The sequence below is a fragment of the Patagioenas fasciata genome, chromosome 1 (genome assembly GCF_037038585.1).
Source record: "Patagioenas fasciata isolate bPatFas1 chromosome 1, bPatFas1.hap1, whole genome shotgun sequence".
NCBI classification, from domain to species: Eukaryota; Metazoa; Chordata; class Aves; order Columbiformes; family Columbidae; genus Patagioenas; species Patagioenas fasciata.
In genome coordinates, this window is record NC_092520.1 from 157206378 (window position 1) to 157229053 (window position 22676).

The window sequence follows — 22676 nt, forward strand, 5'->3', positions numbered from 1 at the left end:
ATCATCCAGATGACTTATGAAGATATTAAACAGCATTGAGCCCAAAGGCAGTCGTTTGATTAGCATCACTTTAAGGTTTTCATTTTTCAAAGCCTTTGTCACTGTTCTTTACTTCCAGAAAGAAATTAAGTAACTGGGCAAATTGGATTTGTGATGGTGATTGATTAGTTAGCCGTAGATAGCAGTGTTGTTTTACATGAATGCCCCCAAATGCCCCAAAAATCATCTAGAGTTTCAAATACATGCCTAAACCACTCAGCACTTGCATAGATTGCAATCTGGGCCTCAGAACAAATCTGAAAAAGAAAAGTACATTATTCCCTCAATCTTGTGATTATGTTGAAGTAATGAATAGAGATGAATTGTGTTTCAGAGAATACAGATTCACATACATGCTGTCACATCCAGGTGCAAACTAATGCACTAATAATTTGGTGGAAACTTGCATGGTTTGAAATCAAGATAAATTAATTCATTTTCCCCAGGTTCTACCTAGTCCTAACCTGTATTAATTTTTTTCTTTTCTGTTTTTTAAAAAAATTCTAGCAATTTCCATTCTTAGTTCTGACTGTGATAAGGTGGTGGTGGGCTACACTACTGTGTAGTTGCTCCAGTCTGGACCCAAAGCTATGCAATGCCTTAGCAGTTCTTGCCCACGTGCTCTGCAAACCTCCATTTGTCCTCCAAAGATTCCTCAAAGCATGAAACTTTGCATAAGAGGATTCTGCAGTCATATGTCCCACCCTTGCTAAGGATGGCATCTGTGAAATGTGGTCTGTAGTATGTTTTCCCAAATGTGCAGTTTTAGGGTGTAACTTCTAGCATGAAGTCATGGGTCTGGTGAACTCTGCGGTAAAACTCCCACCAATTGCCAAGGGAGCAAAGCTTCAGCCCCTGGAAGTTTGTTTCCTTAACAACCAAAGCTTTGTAAACGTGTAATTGTTACCAGAATCACCAGCATAAAACACTGTTTGATTAACTCCTTCCCCTCCACACACATATATCTGTAAGCTTTACTGTGCCTGTCTGAAAGGCTTAGCTTGTGTATTTGTGTGCAGCTCTGATGCACTGCATATGCCGAGTGGGTTTTATCAGAATGGTTATCTTTCTCTAATTTCGCTTCTTGTAGTTTCTCGGAGTCACAGAACTATCTTCCTATTGTGAAGGCTACTTTCTAAAAAATATGATGGTCCTCATTGAAAATGAAGCTTTCAAACAGCTGTTGTATGACAAGAACGGAGAAACGTCTGGTCAAAATGTACTAGAGGACTTACAGAGGACGTTGGCCACAAGGATTCAGTCAATCCATTTGTCTTCTTCAAAGGGCTCCATTGTGTAAATCTGAGGAAGACGGTAACCCTCGAATAAAGACCCTGCAAGTTAAGTCTGCTGTTGCAGTTGCTTACACCCATTGCAGTTGCTTAAATGACTAAAAAAACATAGTTCAAAAATTCTCCTTTGCATCCAAATAGTTCTGTGTTGGCTAAAGGTGCTGTGCTGGGGCTGTGGCCTCATTTGGATGACGGAACACAGAAAAAAAAAAAGCTCCTCCATGTTTATAAGCAAACAAGGTACAAGAGCATCCAGTGAATCGCTGTTGTACTCAGATGCTGAACACACACGTGTGGTTGTGGAGCTTGATGCTAACAAAAGCCAGAACTCACATCAGTGAACAGCAGAAACTCCTGCCTGAGTGGTGGTGCCAGGGAACACCTGAATTGACCAATTAATCATTTAAGACGGATTTGTTCCAATGTTACACATTTAAGAACTATATCTATCCCGGAGTCCATTATCTCATGCATTCAAGAAATGTAAGAACTGTTCTTACTGTCAAGCAAAGATCAACTGTATTAGAGAGTGGGTAAGACTGTTACAACTGAGGAAATATACTGGCAGATTTTTAGGGTTGGGGACTTTATAAATTGTTCATAAAAATTAACGGGGTGGCCTTGTAGTTTAAAAACTATTTCTTAAGCTTAAAATTTCATTTTCGACAGAGCTGTGTTTGAGAATCTATGTAACATGTTTTTTTAAATGGTAAAATGTACATTGTGTAAACATACATATGATCAAGTTTTGCTTGTATTCTTTCCTAGGGTGGTATAATCTTGCCTAACCGGCTGTGGTTACACCAAAGAGGTACATTACCCAGACTATCTCTAATACAGTAGTTGTGGGGCAGGAGAACTGCATGCTACTTGTGATTTGGGGTTAAAAACAATGACAGACTCAACATGCATTTGCATGGTAACCGTACCTGTGAAATGTTATGTTCGTGCTTTGTTTTGCCAAGACAAATGCAATGTTACTTCTTGTCAAAACTTCATTTGTGAAATTAACATACTTTTTTCATTTGATACGATTGGTTGTGATATGATACCCCTGGAGACCCTTCTTGAGATGCTGACTTCTGTTTGTTACAGTGAAGGGATGGTAACAGATCTTCAGTAATGTGTCGATACTTTGCTACTGACCAGAGATTGTGTCTGAGTTAGACTTTTAAAAATTATAATTAAATATGTACTATAGAATGATTTCTCACTGTATCCTGAGAATGTATAGGTTATCTACAATGCAGGGTTTGGGTGGGGTGGGATGGGGGGTGTGATTTAATGTCAAAGCTTCTTTTATTTTGCAGCATATTGTCAGCAAAACAAATCTATTCTGTGCCACAACATTCCTGATGCTCTGTCTCTGAAAACCAGAGGAAGAAGTAGGCAAAGATGTTGCCTTCTCCATGGCAAAGTGACATTAATGTATTTATTTTCTAGCATGCTGTTCAGAAACTGTGCCCAGTTCATAGACTTCAGCAGTTTTTATTTTGACAGTGCATGTTAACCTTTTGTTCTTTTGTTGAAATATCTGCATCAGGTGCTCTTCCATGTTGATAGCTTTTGGCATGCTCTGAGAGCACAGTTTTGGCTTTAGTTATCAACACAGTAGGAAACTGTTTTATGACTCTGAGGTGTAAATCTTTCTGTGTGCTTGGTCTTTTAAAGCCTCTACAGTTTCTGCAACAAATTAGAAAAATGTCTAAACTGCCACTAATGTTGGAGAGACACAGCAGGTCAGTCAATTAGACTTTTTTTTCTGCATAGTAGATGTTCACACAAGATGTTATCTGCATCATTTGGGTAATGGCAACTTCTATGTGAATGTTGTGATCTTAGAGAAGCGAGACCATGGTTGATGCGGCAGCAACACACAGGGGTGCTTGTTGTCGTTTGGTGTGCCTCCTCATCCATGGAAACCCATCCTTCCATGCCAGTGATAACTAGATAGGAGCAGACCTCACCCTGTGGCTTCATGGTTTAAAGTAGCAACATTTTTCAGACAATAATCATGATACTGAAATTCTTCCCGTGGGTACATACATAGTGGCCAATGGAGTCATCAGGAGTTGCATACACATGTATCCATAAGCAAAATAGCTTTATCTGGGAAACATGCCCACACATATACCTGTGGACAGGCAGTCTGGTGCCTAATGTTATAGTGGTAGCCACAAGTGTTGTGCCTCTGTTTCTAGCTCAAATACTAAATGTGCTTTGCTAAGGAGGTGTAGAGCCCTGTCTCAGGCTGCCCTGGGATGGTGATGCCATTTGAGCATTTGGAGGAACCTACGTGAGACTCTTTAGGAAGGAAACACTGATAACTCTGTGCTAGTCATTCTGATGAGTTGAGAGTATCATGGTAAGGTTTGCTAGTTTTTGTTCAGAGATAAAGGGCTTAACACGTCCTTTGGCAGTGGTACATCAATTGAGTGGCCACCTTGTTTGGGCATTCAAAGGCAAACATGAGCCAAAGGCCCTAGCGAGCTGCCCCTGAACACATGTTGTGTGACTCTGGCGGCAGAGCTGCATCTGCCCACACATCCCTGTGTCCCGTTGCTCCTTCGGGGGCTTGTGAATCTGGATAGCTGAGCACGCCAGAAAGCGCAGCACCCACTGCTGCCACCAGATCTGCTTTGTTGGTGTTTGGCAAATGGTAGGAGAGAACAAGCCCCAAGAAGCGATCGTTCAAAGCTGTTACAGGAAGGGAATGTGGCTGTTGATTTATAAGGGAGTAACTTTTGCCCTTCAGAACACTGGTAATCCTGAAGTGGTTGACATATAGCTGAAAGGAACCTTAACAAAAAAATAAAAATCATGACTTTCAATTCTTGCTCAACCTGTGAGCCTCATCACTTTTACCAGCAGAAGAGCCAGACCCTGTGTAGCCCTGGGATTCATTTCTCCTGGAAGTAGTCAGCAGACCTTTGTGGATCCACAGACCAGAGTTTGAAAATGCTGATTTCAGTCCACCTCTCCTGCCGTGAGGCCAGGTGAGGTCTACCTGAACCGCATCGGACAACGTGCAGCTTGCAGGCCCTCGAAACATCCAGTGACGGGGATCTGTGATCTTCACCACTCTCGTAATCAGAAGGTTCTCCTAAAAGACTGTTTGGAATTTCTTCACTGCAAATGGAGCCACTTTTCCATCAAGCCCTGACTGACAGGAAGAACAGATGATCTTACAAGATCTTCTTACAAGATTATTCAATGTATGAGAGGAATTATCCTACTTTCCTCACTAGTATAGTCTTTCCTAGTTCCTTTGCTAGTATTTTCCAGGTCTCTGATTCTTGCTGTCATTCTCATCATGACTCCCCAGGTTCCCCAAAATGCAGTACTCCAGCAGGGTTTTATACAGTAACAAGCAAAGCAGAGTAACTGTCTCCTGTAGTTTATGTAAAGCATATCAGAAAATATATCCTGGAATATTTTCTACAAGATCATCCCATGACTGACTCTGATCTAGTCTGTCTTCTGTTATAATTCCTGGCTGATTCACTGCTGTTTTCCCAGGAGTTCCCACTTTTATTTTTGTGTTTGTTTACTATACCTTCCAATGTATAACACTTTCAACTTGTCTTTATTAAATTTGTTATGCTTTAATTGGGACAATTTGCTCACTTCATCAAGATCAATTGCAATTCTGATCCTGTCTTCTAGCCTATTTCATAATCTCCAAGCTTTATTATACGTGGCTTCATGCATGGATTCTTCATTCCGTTAATCTGGGGCTGGGGGCGCAAGGGCTCTGTTGTCAATTTAATCTAAAAAGCAATGTGAGTTTCAGTGCGTGCCCATGAACACCATCCCTATCAGATAAGGCACTTTCCAGCAGAGGATTTTATTACCATTTTTTAGAGAGATGGTGTTATCTTAGAAGATAAAGCCTTCTGCTTCTTTAGTCTTTGTGTGAGTTGCAATAATTTACAAATTTTGAGGTAAAATATTGCCTCCCGTTTAGGTGAAATGGGAAAAAATACAACCTCCTTAGAAAAACTTGTGATTTTCTTTTTCCTTTTTTTATAGATCATAACTTTCCAGCCTGTAATGAGTGAAGGGCTGTTTCAGTTCCTTTCCATTTGTCTTTTTTTTTACTAATCCACTGCTGTAATATTTGAGGACTTAGAGGCGTCCTCCCCCTGCCTCATGGCAGATCTTTCCTTCTGCCTCTCTGCATTGTCCTCCCTAAGTTTCCAGAAGTTCTTCACATTTCCATTTTGCCTCACGTGCTGCCACTTTCCACAGTTCACAGGTTTTTTACTCTAGAGCCACGCTGGATCCCTTCCCAAGCCCAGAACGGGTATCCGTGTTCTCCTGAATGGGCAATTTTCCAGTAATTGGCTGGAGAGCTGAGAAAAGGATGAGGAATGTAGAAGAGCAAAGATTTTGGATACCATAGAGGAAGGCTGGTATTCTTTTCATGGCAAATCTCAGCACTGTCTATTTGTTTCTCAGATTTTCCCCCAGTCTGTTCCTTATGCCTGCTGTCCTCTAAACACAGCTGGTGGCCAGATGTTCTCCCTTCTGGAAAAGGGCCAGCTTTCTAATAGCTAAGGCACTTTTTTTTCCCAGCTAAAACTTTTGCCTGCTTGGTCTCAGCTTCGGAGTAGATTTGTGCAAATGTCTATTAAAGACAGAGGAAACATCTTTAAAAAGGTGTGAAGGCTTAGTAGCCAGGCTGCTGTTGGCACTAATGAGAGGCACTTGCTGAATCCTCCATGTGCTGCTTTTAACACTGAGACTTTTTCTACGGAGTGCCCACTGGCTTCATACCAAACATTGCACGAGCCCTGGATGCGTGTGGTGTGCTGGGGGCTCTCGGAAACTCTACTTTTGTTTCAAAGCGTACCACGACGTGCTGCTCTTTGAAGATTAAAAGAAAAAGGGAAATCCTCAGTTTGTACTGAAATCAGCTGCTCTGAGGTGGTGTGGTGAGAAAAAAGAAAGGGCATCTCTTCTTCCCTCCTTATACCTGTCCAAAATCTGAAGAGGCTTCTGTTACAGCATGCGATGCAACTAGGTTTGTGGACCTCAGATATGCAGGACCCTGTTTAAATGGGGGAGGGGGGCACTGTGTTTATGAAAAATACAAGTGTTGTTAAAGTTCATGCATCCACATACTCAAGACAAGGCTCAGGCCATCCGAGATAAAAAGCCATTCCTAGTACTGTTGTCTGTGTGTTAAATCCTAGGAGAAGCTTGAGAACCTGCAGAACTTCTCAAAGTCAGCTGCAGGTATTCAGTGTCCCTCAGGAGATGGCTCTGTCTTACAAATACTCCTGAAAGATGACATCCTGAAACCTGCATTCACTAAAGCTGCCTCTGAAGTCAGTGGATTATTCTTTTTTTTCCTTTATGAACGAGAGTTACCTGAAGTCAAAGACTTCAAGTTAGTTTGTTTGACAAAGTGTCTTTCGTGTGAGGCTTTGCAAGTACTCTGCAAAAAAGAAGGGCCTGGTGTTGCTTTCATCCCTTGGCCCAGAGATGTTGAAATATATAAGCGTTAAAAAAGCTTCTTAGGATTTGTCCTAATGTTTAACAAACTAGCTTGCAGAAATTTAGCCTTGAAATAGCCCTCAAATTATATCTGAAACCCCATAGATGAGAACATCGCTAATTTTAGATGTCCGCCTGTAAACACATTTATATCTCTAACTCACAGCACTTCCAACCACATCTTCCATACAACAAAATTAATGTTCCGTTATTTTTTAACTTGTTTATTCTGAGGTAAGGCCTGTTATCCTCAGTGGGTGAATACTGAGGCTGCCCACTCTGACCAGATCATCACATTTCAGTAGAATTGCACCTGACCCACCATTTATAACTGGCGTTGGAAGGCAAAAAATAGTGAAGCTGAGTCTTCAGCTGTGAGTCAATGATCCGAGATTTCAGTGAGACCGCTGCTGAAAAACATTACGAATGCGGTGCCCAACACAGAAGGAAAATCTGGAAACCCACAGAAGCTAATGGACTTTTCTCAGCTGCCTTCGGTGAGCCTAAGAACTGAGAAAGCAAGATAGAAGGGGGTATTAAATATCTTTTTGTTATCATTAAATTGTCATTCTTTCAGCTTGGTTCAAGGCTTCCTGCATGGAACAGCCATGGATGGCCTAGTGTGTATTTATCTTAGGTGTGTGCAGGGGATTCAAATGTGGTATCTGACATTTTCATGAAGTCAGTGTAATCTTGGTAGAGGACATTTTTTGTGCGTTGCTTGGACTGCTTCTCACTAAAACACCCAACAGACACAGCAGCAACTTACTGGAGAGCTTGCATTGGCAAGATAGGTTAAATTCTACAAACATGTTGCGGTTTGTGAGCTGTGCTGTTTAGCTGTCTAAATCTGTCCACCTGATTGTACATGATGTACCAGAACAGCAATTTTGGTGTTTGTTTTCCTTTGGAGAGGCATTTTTCATCCTTTTTTGGGCTTGAATTTTAGTTTATTTTTTTTATCCTTCAGAGGTGATGACACTGTGTGAACAGGCGTGCTAAGAGTAGGCACAGGTTTTCCTTGCTGGATGGCACACTGATGAAGAGGTTTCAGTAAGGGAAAAAGGATCAGGTACAAAAATTTGAATATCTAACCCAAGATCTTTGCCTTGGATTTTAGAAGTGTCATGTTCCCTATTTCCTGCTTTATTTGTTCCCCAGCTCAGAGTTTCCATGCAGTGAAAGGGGAGGTGAGGGCAGAAGATGGGGCAGGAGGAGGGAGGAAGCAGCCCCAGCTCCCACCCCTTGCTTGGCAACCCCAACCAGCCCATTTGCCTCTGGTCTCTTCAGCTCTCACACAGAGGGTTTGTTTGGTTCCACTGCTCAGATATGGCCGTGGAGTTCCAGCAGTTGGCAGCTTTTCTTTGTCCTTATAAATCTCTCCACTGCCGCAGCTGCAAGAGCAAATTTGCCTGAACTCTTTTGTGTGTGGTTAACTTTGGTCTTTCCACTTCCCATCATCTCTGCTGCTGTGTTTTCATTAAAACTTCCATTACTCTGCTTTGCCCAGCACAGTGAGAGGCAATCTTGTTTCTTATTGCCTTTCTAAAGCAAACAAAGACAGGGAAAAAAACTCTCTGAAATACCCAATCAGAAATCATTCATGGTTTGAAATAAGCCACATTAGAAAATGGAGATGCTCAGACCCACAAAAAATAAAGACAGCTACCTCAGAAAAAAAACATGCGTTAGGAAGTCATTTTAATTAATTAAGGTTAAAGCCTTAACGCCTCTTATGCTCTGGCAGGGACGGATTAACATGGTTAAAAACATCTGGACTTGTTCAAGCCACAGGTTCAAGAGAGTCCAGCTCTACCCTTTCCCCTTCCCAGCAGCGGATAAATTGACTGTTCTGTAGCTTACTGCGTGAGAGGCTTTCAAATGGGCCTTTCAAAAGTCTGGTTCTGTCTGCTCTGCGCCGCTTTTAAAGAGCCCACGGCACATCTGTGTGCTGAGATTTGCTCCCTGTATATGGTCGAAGCCGCCCTGCACCCCAGCGCTGGCCGTGCCCCTCTGGGGCAGAAGGTGGGAGCACAGGAGGCCCCTGGAGCCCCATCAGAGCGAAAGCTGCTTCCTCAGCATCAAAGCATTCGCTTGATCAAATACCCTGCTTCTCCTGGTCCAGCCTGGGTACACCACTGACAGATTTGGGAAAGTCAGTTCAGTAACTTGGGAACTGATTTTTGCCTTGCAATTATTGAGCCAGTGAGTAATTGTGCCATTTGGGGATGTGGTAAAAAGTGCGGGTCTTCCTTGAGTTGTGAGTTCATGTTTAGCCTTTGAAGAATACATGGACTAAAGGAAAGTATCTGAGAGCTTTTTTGACCTCGTATTCCTGGCTAAATTCCAATTAATACTAGAAAAACTTGACCTATTTAAGTCCCATCAGTACATTTTGCCCAGTATGTTGCTTCCTGTCCATATTTCTCTGAGTGTTGCGGCTGCTGTACAGCCGGATGTGCTGCACCAGTGGGGAACAGAGGTGCCTGAGCATTATGCACACAATAAATAAGTAAATACCATTCTCTGCATTCCTTCTAATCTCTTCGGCATTATGTGGAAGGTTTGATAATGCATCTCTACTGTTTACAGCCCCAAGACAAGGTTAACGCTCTTTTTCCCCATTCTCTTTACTCTGCCAACTACCACACAGCAGAAGGATCTGGATCCTGCATTGTTTGAATCATAACATAATGAAGAGCGGCAGACAAAACCCAAAACACAGGAAGTGTAACAGTCTACCACCCACACCCCCCCTGGTAACAGGTGGGTTATTACAGTGTCCTTCAGTCCAGACAGCTTCTTGTAATGCCATTTGTGCGTTAGTTATCCTCCGAGCAGGCTGACGATTAGGTTGAAGTCTGGAAAGCATCAGGACAGAAATGGCATTGTAAAATACTTTGTTCTATATTGTCCAAGCTGTGTGTTTTCTGCTTCTTTGTGATTCTTTGTTCTGTTGTGGGGTTTTTTATTTGGAAAAACAAACAAAAAAGAAGTTAAGCATATGAAATGAATTGGATTTTCTGTCCATAGTTATCTTTGTGTGTTTGTATATTTGAGAGAGAGAGATGGACGGTAAATAGATCTATGGGATATGTTATGAGGCGTGAAATCATGTTTGTAATGAGATTTCTTGTTAATGGCAGTCAGCCTTCCTTGATGCTAAGCATTAATGCAATATCCATTAGTGCAACTAAACCTCCCCCCGCCCCACTTTCCCAAATGGGTTTCACTTTGTACCTAGTTTAGCATTTATAAATATTTGATACAAGGTTCAAGAAGTAATTTACATGTTAAATGAAGGATATATGAACGTTCTAGGAAAAATACAAGTTAAGGTTGTACTATAACATAATTCACAAACTAAACATGAAAGCATGATGAAATTTGCCCCATTAAAATTGCTGAAAGCCATTTCATTGATTTTTCTAGTCTGTGGATTAGGTCTGGTTTCCATCTCTCTTTCACACTACGTCACCTTTGAAGTCTTTGCACATCTCACACTTTCCAAACCAGATGCATACCTGTAATTAGAAAGCACAATCTTGATTCTCAAACAGGGAAAAGATCCTTCCTCTGTCATCCGCTTCTAAAGGGCTGGGCTTGTATCTTTATGTACCATTGAAAATAACAGCTGAATGGGGAAATCCCAGTGCAAGCATCCTGTGCTAGTGCTGTCTGTGGGACAACTGTTTCCTTCTTTCCTCCCTCTTCACATCCGCTCCCACTTGTCTTTGCAGTTAAAGCCTTTGCAGTTAAAGCCAAAAGAGAAAAATTAAAACAAGAGGAAAGAATGTGCCACAAATAACATGGTTCTAGAATGGCGCAGAACCATCGAGCTATAATCTTTTTGGTTTTTTTGCAGCTTTTAGGCAGACTCCTAATTTGTGTAATATAAACCCAGGAGTGGTTATAACTGTTTTACATTTGTTATGATTGTTATGAGTTTGTTGGTTTTTTTCCTTGCAGAGTAGTTTTGTTTACTGCCATCCATTGTTGAGGTTTTATGGGAAGGTTTTACTTCACTTTTTATTGAGAAGCAAATGAAAGGTCACACAACCCAATAGTAATCATTAACAGACACAGACATATTGTCCTCCGTCCCACAGATGTAGCTTAAATACTGGTTTGTGGCTTCACAGACATGTTTGAGGTCATCTACGATTAACAACACAGGTGAAACATTCTTCCCCTTTGCTTATCCATTTATGATGGATAAAAATAAAATAGCAGAGAGTCAGAGTACAGACAACAGGATTGCAGATGGTTTTCAACAGGGTATAGCTGAGAAATACCAATGTTTCTGGAACCAAATATTTTTCCTCAAAAAGACAGACAGACACCTGTAGTTCATTTGAAAATGTCAGTCTCTCAAGTGTGTTAGCTGCATTTGAAAATTGTCTGTTTGGTGCTGTTAGTGTTCCAGAGCAAATTGTTCCACTGAAGACAATAGCAGAGGGCACTCTGAAACGAGGCTGAAGGGAATGTATTAAAAACAGAGGAGCTCAACCATAATTCGAAGCGGCAGCTTTTGTCCACTGTGACCACAACTTGAATATTATTTTTAAATGTGTGTTTGCATTTAATTTCTTCTGATTCTTTTCAATTATTCTTTTTTAAAAAATGAACTTAATTTTCCCTTGAGTGCAGTGTATTCAGTCAGCAGGATCAGAAAGCTTTACGTGTTCTATCACATAATTAGGTCTTTAGCATAAATGTTGGGACAACTCTGAAAGCTTCTTCTCTGAGTGCACCTTAGGTTATCTTAAACCCCATTCTGTCTGATGCTGATCCTTTGAAAATCTCCAATGAGATTATGATAATTTGTCATTGCTAGATGTCATTTTGTTAACACTGTACAAAGGCAAGGCAGCATGTGAAACAGGCAAGCTGGGGCTTTTTTTAGTATTGTATTACTTTGAAAAGCAGAAAAATTAACCAGATTTTTGTTCCTAGTGTAAAACACTCACCTTAGTTTGAGAGGACATGTGCAAAGCCCCTGCTCTGAATGCCTCACTATAATCAAGTTACAAAATGGAGGAAAATGGTATTAGAGAAAGATTTTTGAAAAACTGAACTGCAGTGGTGTAGAACATGCACTTGTTAAAAAGTCTGCTCTCATGAAGTCAGTGGGAATCTTTAATGGGAGTTACTGCAAGGCTGTATGTTTTTTTAATGCACTAGCAGATATAATTTCCCATCCAGTCATCTGCACAGTTGTGGCTGGTGCACCAGAAAGGCTGAAGGCCAAATCCTGCTGTCATTGCACACAGCAACCCGACTTTGGCAGAGATCATAAACATGTACTTACGTTACATGGGTTAGTTGCACAATTCTGAGGTTTTTGCTGAAGAGAAGTGGGAGAGGGTAGGCTTTCCTTCTGCTCCTTGATCACAGCCTTTGTGTTTCCAGTGACTTTATTAGAAGCATCACGTATTTGCATGCTGCAGAATGAGGCCTGCATGGGGTGGGAAAGATTTTTATGAATTTAGACCTGCCTAAGAAAACATCAACTGTTCTAATTTTAGACAAGTTGCATTCCACATCCATCTGTTCAGTGGATCAGTCTGATGTTTACTGTCTAGTAAATTACATTGGGTCTTCTTTTTTTTTAAAAAAAAAGAAAAAGTTTCTTTGAGGGCATTGCCTGCTGTCAGCTAATGTAAAATAGAGCCAAGGACTTCCAAACGTACCCTTAGGGCCAAACTGTGCTAGGTTCACATACCGCAGTCCTATCAAAAGCAAGGAGAAAGCTGGACCGGGCACATGAACTGCACACCCCTCCATGTCCAGTTACAAGTCCTGCCTTTTGTCACAGAGACTGATGACTTCCTGGGGAAAAAAAGAATAAAACACGTGGTGCCAATTCTCCTCAGTTAAAAATGTATTGAAGTCAAGGAAATGCTCTTAGACCTGGCTGTAGTCTACCAAATCCAGTCCTGTGCATAGGCAGAACTCCAAGGGAAAGTAATGGGAGTTTCCCTTGCGGAACGAAGCCTACATACTGAACTATGACAAAATGTCAACTTTGTGTAAACTCTCCTGGTGGATCTGTATAAAGGTTTTTAAGAAATCTTCATTGGAACACACCAGAGAATAATAAACTTGCACCTTGATAGAATAGCTTTATTTGTATATACTCTGTGTAAATTTTAAACCAGAGGAGACGTGTCATTCCTTGTACATACCTGACCAGAACGGTGGCAGTGCTGTGCACTGCTATTTAGGAGATCCAGGTTCTCCAGTCCTGGGTTTCCAGCTGTAAAGGCTGCAGGAGACTGCTTGGGACCAGCCAAAACATAGGATGGATAGATGCTCACCACCCACTGCTTAGAAATGAAGGAGCAAGAATTGTAACAGATGTTGGCGATGGAGAAGACTGCTTGCCCCACCCCTGGCCAAAGGACAAGTGCCTCCTTCGCTGTCATCTCCAACAGAAGGGATTTATGGTCAAAGACTGTGGAGGACATTCAGAGCCCTGTTTGGATCCATCTTTCATAGGGGTCTGAGCTTGTAAGGAACCCACACTTCTGGTGTAACACGGGAAAGTCCACAAAAAGCAGTGTGTATATACATCTACCTATCTGTCTGTCTGTTCTCTACTATCCCAGTGTTTCTGTATTGAATGGTTTCAGTAACTCGTAAACAAGTGATCGCTCCTGTTGTGTTACTGCTTTGAAATTCTTTGCATGCACTCTGACATATAATTCTTTAAGAAAAGAAATTATACATATTATATATATATATTGTAGCTTGCAAAATATTCATGTTGAAGAGCCACGTTTTGTGCAAATTGTACATTTATGGTGTGAGCAATATTGCAATATGAACATTTATTAGTTGTTGGCATTAAAACATGTTTTTATTGATAGTAAATTTGTCACATCATTTTTGAGCATATGTATGTATCCCAAGCTTTCAAACTCAGGCATCAGATCAACTACTGAAGGAGGCTTTTTCTGTGCCATAGAAACAGCACAGGCTTTCAGTAAAGAGGCAGGAATGCAAGTCCCATCCTGTTTACCGCAAATTGCAAGGCTGATTCTTCCCGCAGTTTGTCGGGCCAATACTTCTCTTTTGTCAGCGGTAGAATTCGTGGTTGGTATGAGGACACTGTTGCCCTCATCTGTAACAGAACAAAAACCCCAACCTTGCAAAACAAAGTGCTTAATCCTACTGCCCTCTGTCTCCGCAGGTGCTTCCATAGAAATACAAGGAGGACTTAAGAAACTTCAGTTCCCTGCCGGATAGCCAATGTTATATTTTCTAATGTTCATGCTACATAGTTTTCAATGTAGGGGCTAGATAAAAGTGTAATACCACTATGGCTTTAGGAAAGCTACAGTGTTTGGAGCTTGACCTTGAATCTTTAACTTGATTTCTGAACATCATCGGTGGCTTTGTTTGCTCAGTGTTTACTTCTGAGAAATGTATGCTATTGATTTAAATGTTTAATATATTGACTGCCTTTTTTGTATATTTGCTATCATGAAGGTTTAGTTTAAATGCTAACAATTGTGGTCTATTTTCAGACTTTAAATAACATATGGTTCTGTATTTGGAAGGCAAAGTTATTAACTAATATAGCAATTTGGTATTTTATTCCTATTTTATACAGCTGCCGCCATAGGTTATTATCAGATGGCAATGAATATTGCTGAACAGCAGGTGGAACTCCTTTGAGCGTGTTTATGAGCCATCTCTGTTCAATAAAAAATCCATTGTTTTCTAGCCTAGGAATTGGCTGCTGTGAGAGTTTTTGTTCTTTCTTCTCCGCTTCAGGTGTTTCTCAGTGTTCTTCAGACAGCAGCAGGACTGGGCTTCTCCCAGGAACCACCTCCGAGAAACCACACACCTTTGGAATTTTACATCTGGAAGTCCTGGTGCTGCTTTCCCCCATACGCTGCTGTCAGAATGGTTGCTGTGCATGTGAAGAAATGACACGTAGGCTGTTCCCAAAAGCTTTTCTCTGAGTCCTGATCTGGAAAAAAGTGGTCACATAAGACCTGAGAATGGAGCTCTGTGGTGCTCAAAATTAAGCATCTGCAAACGCATCATAGCCAGACAGTTTGGATGCATAAAGACCCAAAAGGCTGAAAACATGCTTCGTTACACGAGATTGCTGCAAGTACATACAAATAAGTTGCAAGTGGGTATCTCAAAAAGAAGTCAGAAGTAAATAGAGAGAGCTGATTAACTTTGGCATGAGAGTAAAAATCAGGCTTTGAAAAGTATTTTTATTTTAGCTTTTTTTTAGTATTCAATTTTTTAAATTAATTTATGTTTTCTGCCTTGTATGCTTTAATGGATTTGGAATCAAGTACTTTCTTCATAATGTATCAAATTATTAAGAAACAGGTTGGTCCAGGAGGTAAAAGGTTTTTGAGCACAGCATTTAATAGAATTACATATTTTGTAAGTATTCCCAAATTAAATCTACCAGTTGTGGTACTACTTGTCATGGAAGTGAGTGGAGATTAGTAGAAGGCTTAGAAATGCAGCTAGAATCACACACTTTCAAATCACGTCTTAGAGCAGTCTTTCTGGCCTTCCTGGACTAGGGACAAACTTTTTAGCATGGCCTGTTGTGACAGGACAAGGGGTAATGGTTTTAAACTAGAAGAGGGGAGATTCAAGGCAGACATGAGGAAGAGATGTTTTACACTTGAGGGTGGTGAAACCCTGGCCCAGGTTGCCCAGAGAGGTGGTAGATGCCCCATCCCTGGAGACATTCCAGGCCAGGCTGGATGGGGCTCTGAGCAACCTGATCTAGTTGAAGATGTCCCTGCTCATTGCAGCGGGGTTGAACTAGATGACCTTTGAAGCTCCCTCCCAACCCAAACTATTCTGTGATTCTAAGTACGGCCTGGGTGCGAGTCGTGGGAGTGAGACAGCACTCGCACCAGACTGGGTGACTGTCCAAACCAGAATCATGGCTCTCTCAGGTGCAAAGTTTGAAAAGCAGCTCACATGGAACCCTGCAACTGTCAAAATATTGTAAGAGAGGCAGGCCCCCTTGCCTGCCTTCCCAGTAACTGGAAAGAAAACAAAGCAAGCTTCACATGTAGCAAAACTGGGACGATCTGTCTCCCAACCAGTGATACCAGAACAATTTAAAAGCTTTATTTCTGAGCATCTTACTTAAATCTTCACTGAGGAAAACAGAGAAGTTCAGCTACAATTGTTAACACCATTCTTCTGGGTTTGCTGTAAACCCATCTATGCTTTTGCCACATTCAGTTCACTTTTTTTGAGGTTTTCTGGAAAATCTAAGCATGTAGAGTCTGAGGGCTATGGCATGCGTTCACTGAGCTAGTCGATGCTTGGGACAGTCTTGCCCACTGCTGTGTTTTCTCCTCTACAGGGCACAAATGAGCAGGTATGTCTAAACCACCACTGCTACCTACCAGGGTTCACATAGAGGAGCCTCAGGTTTTGTCCTGAGGCAAAAGTACTGTCAGAAGTGGCTGACGTAGATCTGCCAGTAGCGGAGGCATCTGTGTAACGTTAAAAAAAAATCATTGTACATCTCAGTTTGACTACTTGGAAAGTAACAGTAACATTTAAGCCACTCAGAAATAACATCCTTTAAAAAAATCTAAAAAAAATCTGCGTAGTGGCTTATACAGGCATATTTCTAGGTGTGTAGCAGTATGAGCTAAATTTTTCCTGGTCAACAGAGCCTTATATTTTAATGAACATTTCTGCAGTGGCTTCCATTCTGTCTGATGAACATTTCAAGGAAAATTCTGTTCCAGAGTAGGTATGTGGGCCGGCTGTCTCTAAGCTTTGCTATGGAGTTGTAAGACTACAAGGTAAATTATGTCTGTGTGCACTTCCTTGCAGGCTGCCACATCCAGCACAACCCTAGAGCCTGGCTACCTTCCTAGAGCTTAGCAACCCCTCTAGAAGCCCGATGGCTTGTGTAAGAAGTTGGAGTCTCCTCCTGGAATAATGAGTATTTGAAGCAAACAGTCCTGAACAATAGACATGAAGGAAACAAAGAGGTGGCACCATTGAGATAAATACTGTACTGACCCTAAAGTCTCCCTTTGCTCCCATGGTGCTGGATGGGTGAGAGTCCTCAGGTGCTTTGATGTGTCCAGATGCCCTCAGGTGTGATGTAGCATCGCCACACGTGCACGTGCCCCTTCTCCGGACACTCACCCAAGTGTATGTTTACTCTGTGGACCTCTGGTTGGCAAAGCCTGGAGCTAGAGGCCATAGTGATGCCTGGGGAATTGACACAGACCCCACTTCCCGCCTGCTGTGAGAACAAGCGTTACGGGGCAGAACTCACATAACTTGGCTGAGTCGCAGCACATGGAGCACTGCCAGTTATTATTTTCCCATACCCATATGTTTACTGGCTTTACTAGTAAATCCTTAGTACATTGTATCATTGTACACTTCTTTTCAACTTCATTTTCTCTAAGTGGGCCAAGAAGGGCTTGCTGGGTCCTTGACTGTGTCCTACCTTCGCGTGTATCCTGGTTCTTCTTCTCCCACATGCTTCTTTTCCTCTCAACTCTCTATTTCTGGATTTCTACCAATGCACTTATTTTTCTCTATTGGCTGTATGTGGCAAACGTGACTATTCTTCATATCTAGCCGTCTTTTCTCCAGCTCGCTGAGAGGGCACTGACAATATTTCTTTCTCTTCCTTTATGTTGTTTCCAGCACTATCTGACAGCAGTCATTGCGGGGATGACGGGATTCTCACTCCCAAGCTCTCAGCACATATTTTGGGGAAGCAGATGCTCCATAAGCATGCCTCTCAGCCCTGAAAATACATTCACTATATTCCAAGGACTTAATGCCTTTAATGTGTATCTGGTTCACATTGACATCATGCTTTATTCTGCAAAGTTAAGCAAAGAGCACCAAAAGCACTACCTAAGGTCTGAGAGAACAAGCCTTAGTTCAAGAATGTTTTATCTTTTAAAGAGAGGAGGCTGGTGCTCTCCCAGGGAACTCCTTAAGGAGATGATGGATGAAAGAAAACCAAAGCAGCCTTGTTTCAACTACCTGAAAACTTAGCTTTATGTTTAGCTATCAGTTCAAGAGTTCTTCCCTCCAGGCTATACTGCTCTGTGCAAACAGGGTACTAGTCTCCCTTGACAAGATGCTGCTATGAGATCTCTTCTGAGATCTGATCTTCTTTGGTTTCCTCCCACTCTTCATGCTCTATATTTCACAGGAACACACAGAGAATGCAAACAGAGAATCAAAAGGTAACCTTGAAGACTTTTATGGCTGCCCTTGGTGTTTCAAAGCCACTCTTAAGTACTCCTTTATTTCTTCCCTAAGTTAGAGGATTTCTTGATGTTGTGACTTTGCTTTTAGCTGTTCAGCATCTCTGGGACCACAACACTAATAATTCACAGATCATTTGAGAAAAGAGATTTTTTTTTTTTACTGATATGCCATGCTAGTATATCAGTCCCTTTTCCCTCTACTCATCTGGTCAGCTGAACCAGAGCCTGCAACATAACTTCTCTCAAAACACATAAAATTCCCTTTGCTTTCTTGCTTACAGCCTGCATGATTTGCAGCATGAACCTTTTCATGGCCTTGTAATACCTTCCAGCTGTCATATTAGAAATGCTTACAGTTTCTCTGACAGTTTCATGATTCAAGGTGTACAAAGGTCCCTGCAGAGCCTTGGACACTGGAGCTCTTCAGGTTCTCAAATAGTGATTGGAGAGCCTGCTGGCACCAGCTGTTTCAACATCACTCCTTCATCAACTTTTCTCTCTTCCACTCTTACTTAGTGTGAAGAATAATATCATAGCTGTCTGGCCACCTTGACGCATCCCCTAAAAAAGAAGCTGGACCTTCCCTTTGGAGGCACCATTTAGTGATCCCACTGACGCTGCTTTTCTTGACCTGTTAAATCCATGCCAGAACAAAAGGCTGCTCTGCTTAGCTAGGTAACTTCATCCAGCTGAACCTTTCTGGATGTTTATGATGACAGCTTGAACAAGATACAGGCACACAGTTCCTGTTGGTGAGAACTATCCAGCACTTGTGTCCTCAGATGAAAAGCAGTAGGTGAGGATGAGTCAAATACAGATTCAGAAACAGGGGCAATATTTTAGTGCTTTTCACTTCAGGCAGGCAGATGTTTCTGGCAACAGAATCACTGACTACACTGAAACAGTGAAAATCACTGCTGTCAAGTCTTACCTTACGTTATGGAGGTCTGTCAAGGTAAACAGAAACTCAGCTCTGCTCATCAAAGGATAAGAAATGAGTCTAAGAGAGATTCCAGGCACAAACCAACTCTGGAGGAGAAATGGTACTGTGTCTGGTTGTTCTCTGGTGGTGGAGGGGATGAAATAAAGCTTTTAAGCTCTAGAAGCTAATGTTTAGGAAAGGCTCAAGGTTGGCCAGAACAGACTATGGCACTAGAATGTTCGATGACAGTTCTTCTTGTCAGAGACCTTTTATTTCCACAGCATCTGAACTAAGTCCTTGCACCCTTCCGAGGACAGGCATTCAAGTCCTTGTCTCCTGTTGCACATATTTTTCTTCATGGCCATTTCTTCCACCTTGCAGAGATTCAGAGGGTCTTCTGTCAGCTATACAGCCTTGTTGCCAGTTAGGACAGCTCTTTGAGTTCATCCCCAAATTCCTCCAACACTTGTGTCAGAATTCCATCCAAATTAAGAAATGAACACCTGCTTTCTTTCCTAATCCTCACACCTCTGTGGCTGAGTCATCTTGGAACACTAAATACCAAGAAGACCATTTTATTCCTGGTGTGTTATGACCTATGAGTTGTCCCAGCTGGTTCATTGGGGTGAGTGGGCTGTACTGCAGATCTCAGTTACTACCTCAGATGTCCATGGGCAGCTTCCTGCCTGGGGCGCTATTCTTTCATGCCAACATCTGTGATTGCCAAGACACCAGGAAACAATAATATATTTAATAGAATGGCCTTTCTTTTCTTAAGAAGACCCTGATACCCAGTTCCACATCTCCAGCTAGTATGTGATGGAAAGAAGTATTGGAATCACCCAGAATTTATGGACTGGCTCTCAAAAGAGAAGAAAGAAATTAATAGTAACTGCAGTTCTCTAAGCTGTAATATCCATATACTTCCTTCCTTCCTTCCTAGTCTCTTTTTTGATACTTCTTTTGTTGAGCCTCATCGCAGCACACTGCTATTTTGTGATTATGTATGGAGTGGGAGGGAAGGTAGAGCATGTGTGCCCCCTCTGGGTGCTGAATTGGTAAAAACAACTCTGTCTCAAGTGTTTGTTGTGTAAATGTATATATCTGGAAAAAAAAAATCCAGCAACGACAGTCACTGGAAAGTAGCCTTGCTTTGCTCTTCTTGGCTGCATAACAATTCCCTCTGCCTGTCCTTCGGGAACAGCATCCACTTAAAACAAAACTTCCGTCTGAATCTGGAGGAAGACTGACAGTAAAACTGTTGCCAACTCGTGTGTGGGAGGACAAGAAGGATTTCTTGAACACTGCAAGAGAAGGTGACCAGCAAAGCAAATAATAACAGCCCAGCAAAACCAAAACAAACAAACAAAAACCCCAACAAACACACTAAAATGCAAGACTGGTAATTAACCAGAACCCAGGTAGGACCATACTACAGATTACTACAAGGAATAGCTAGAAAGATACGGCTTTTGCCTTCTTATGTTTGTTTCTATGACAAAATACATCAAATGGGTGAAATGAACAGGGCCATAAGAGGTAGTAATATTTTGATATATATGTATTTCTCTTTCAGTCCATAACCACAGAAGAATCTGGATAAAATAATGAAAATGCTACAGTGGTACTGTCTAGTGACATGGGGATGAAATAATGCAGCCATTCCATCTGCCAAGCTGAAGTTTGTTTGCCAAGTCCTTGAGCTTCACCATGACAAATGCTCCTTCCCCTAACCTCAGCTTCCCATCCATGTAATTTGCAGTTATCCCCTAAATTAAGATTTCAGTGATGCAAACAGCAGAGATTCCTGCGTGTCAGTAGGAGACTACCTTCCTATATATTCCGGTTGTCTTTTAATCCATTTGCTCTGATTTAGTGAGTTAGCTCACACAGGGCGCTGACATTTGGGAGGGCAAAAAGCAGGGCCTGTTGTGAAGATGCCAGTCCTGCACAATTTGCTACCGAGTCTGTGCATTCGCTTCTTTTCCTTACATAAATTCTAGAGATTGGTAACAAAGAGGTTTTTCTACACCTTTAATTTTGGTGGATCGCTGCTGGAATATTTCTGAGCCCAAGTGGAGGCGAACGATAGCAGGGTATGTCTCTCCCCACAAGCCAAGGAGCCATGGCAAGGTGTGAGAAGCCAAGGACTTGAAGGGCCTGGAGATGGGGCAGTGTGTTGCTTCACCTCAGCACCCAAGAGAAGTGCAAGGACAATGGGTTAATTTCTAATACAAATAGGTCTTGGAGCTCTAGCTGGTCCAGCCCCAGCTGTAGGAAACTATTACCTTTCCAATATAATAGGCTCAGATAGGACCTCTCAGCAAGGCATATTTTATTAATGATTGTGCAAGACTGGGTGTTATACCTAAAGGTAGGCACACATAATAGGGCAAAAAGCCTCCGCTTATATCCCCCCAAATTCCGTCTGCAATTTCCCTCTCCTGTTCCCCATTGGTTGCTAACTTCAGGGTTTACAGACTATCCGACACCTGCCTCAGTTTCCCCATCTCATTCATCTAATTCTAACAACACCCTCCCCTTATTGATTTATTTTAAATATGGATTCCTGGCTCTTTGGTTACCCTTCCCCCTAGTTCAACTTTTTAAATGCAGTAATCAGTTTGCATTCTGGAATTAGTTCAAAGAGACTTTGTTTTACATTAAGGATTCACAGTCTGATGTCTCTCAGTCCTTACCCCCAGTTGGGATCAGGCGCCAGGTCCCCAGTTTTGTAAACATTCCTTACACAGCTAATGGTACCACACGCGGCAGCCTGGGCTAATTGCGAGAATCGACTAAGCACCTGCCAACCCTTAATTTCACAGAATCACAGAATGTTAGGGACGGGAAGGGACCTCAAAAGATCATCCAGTCCAATCCCCCTGCCGGAGCAGGAACACCTAGATGAGGTTACACAGAAAGGTGTCCAGGTGGGTTTTGAATGTCTCCAGAGAAGGAGACTCCACAACCTCCCTGGGCAGCCTGTTCCAGTGCTCTGTCACCCTCACTGAGAAGAAGTTTCTTCTCATATTTAAGAAGAATCTCTAGTGTTCCAGTTTGCACCCATTGCCCCTTGTTCTATCATTGGTTGTCACCAAGAAGAGCCTGGCTCCGTCCTTGTAACACTCACCCTTTACATGTTTACAAACACTAATGAGGTCACCCCTCAGTCTCCTCTTCTCCAAGCTAAAGAGACCCAGCTCCCTCAGCCTTTCTTCATAAGGGAGATGCTCCACTCCCTTGTTCATCTTTGTTGCCCTGCACTGGACTCTCTCCAGCAGTTCCCTGTCCTTCTTGAGCTGAGGGGCCCAGAACTGGACACAATTTTGGAGATGTGGTTCATGGAAACAAGAACGACTGTTGCTGAAGGCAACTAGTCTCCCGGCAAGTTCAGTCAGAGACCGGGCGGTTGCCTCCTCCAGTCCAGGGGTGCAAACAGCCCCACCAGCTACCGGGGCCGTGGGAGGCTAACAGTTGCTCCTTTACAGTCGCGCAGGCCACGCCCCCACGGGCTCCGCCCCCTTAGGCCACGCCCCGCTGAGGGCATCCGCCTCTTGCCCCTGCAGCCACGTCCCTCCCTCCCTCCAGTCTCCGTGCTTTCCCGGCGCTCGGAGATGACCTCACACAACTCTCTCTCTCCGCCCCTTCCGTTTCTCTCCG

General features: G+C 42.4%; 1 protein-coding gene across 3 annotated transcripts in view; it reads left to right on the top strand.

Annotated features, from left to right (window-relative positions):
* Positions 1-10581, top strand: part of ABTB3 (ankyrin repeat and BTB domain containing 3) — a 183749-nt gene extending 173168 nt beyond the window's left edge. For all 3 annotated transcript variants that reach the window (XM_065852216.2, XM_065852225.2, XM_071798863.1), the window contains one exon: positions 1130-10581. In XM_065852216.2, the coding sequence (XP_065708288.1) occupies positions 1130-1339 (210 nt within the window). In that variant the 3' untranslated portion in view covers positions 1340-10581. The remainder of the gene's footprint in view (positions 1-1129) is intronic.
* The last annotated feature ends 12095 nt before the right edge of the window (positions 10582-22676 follow it).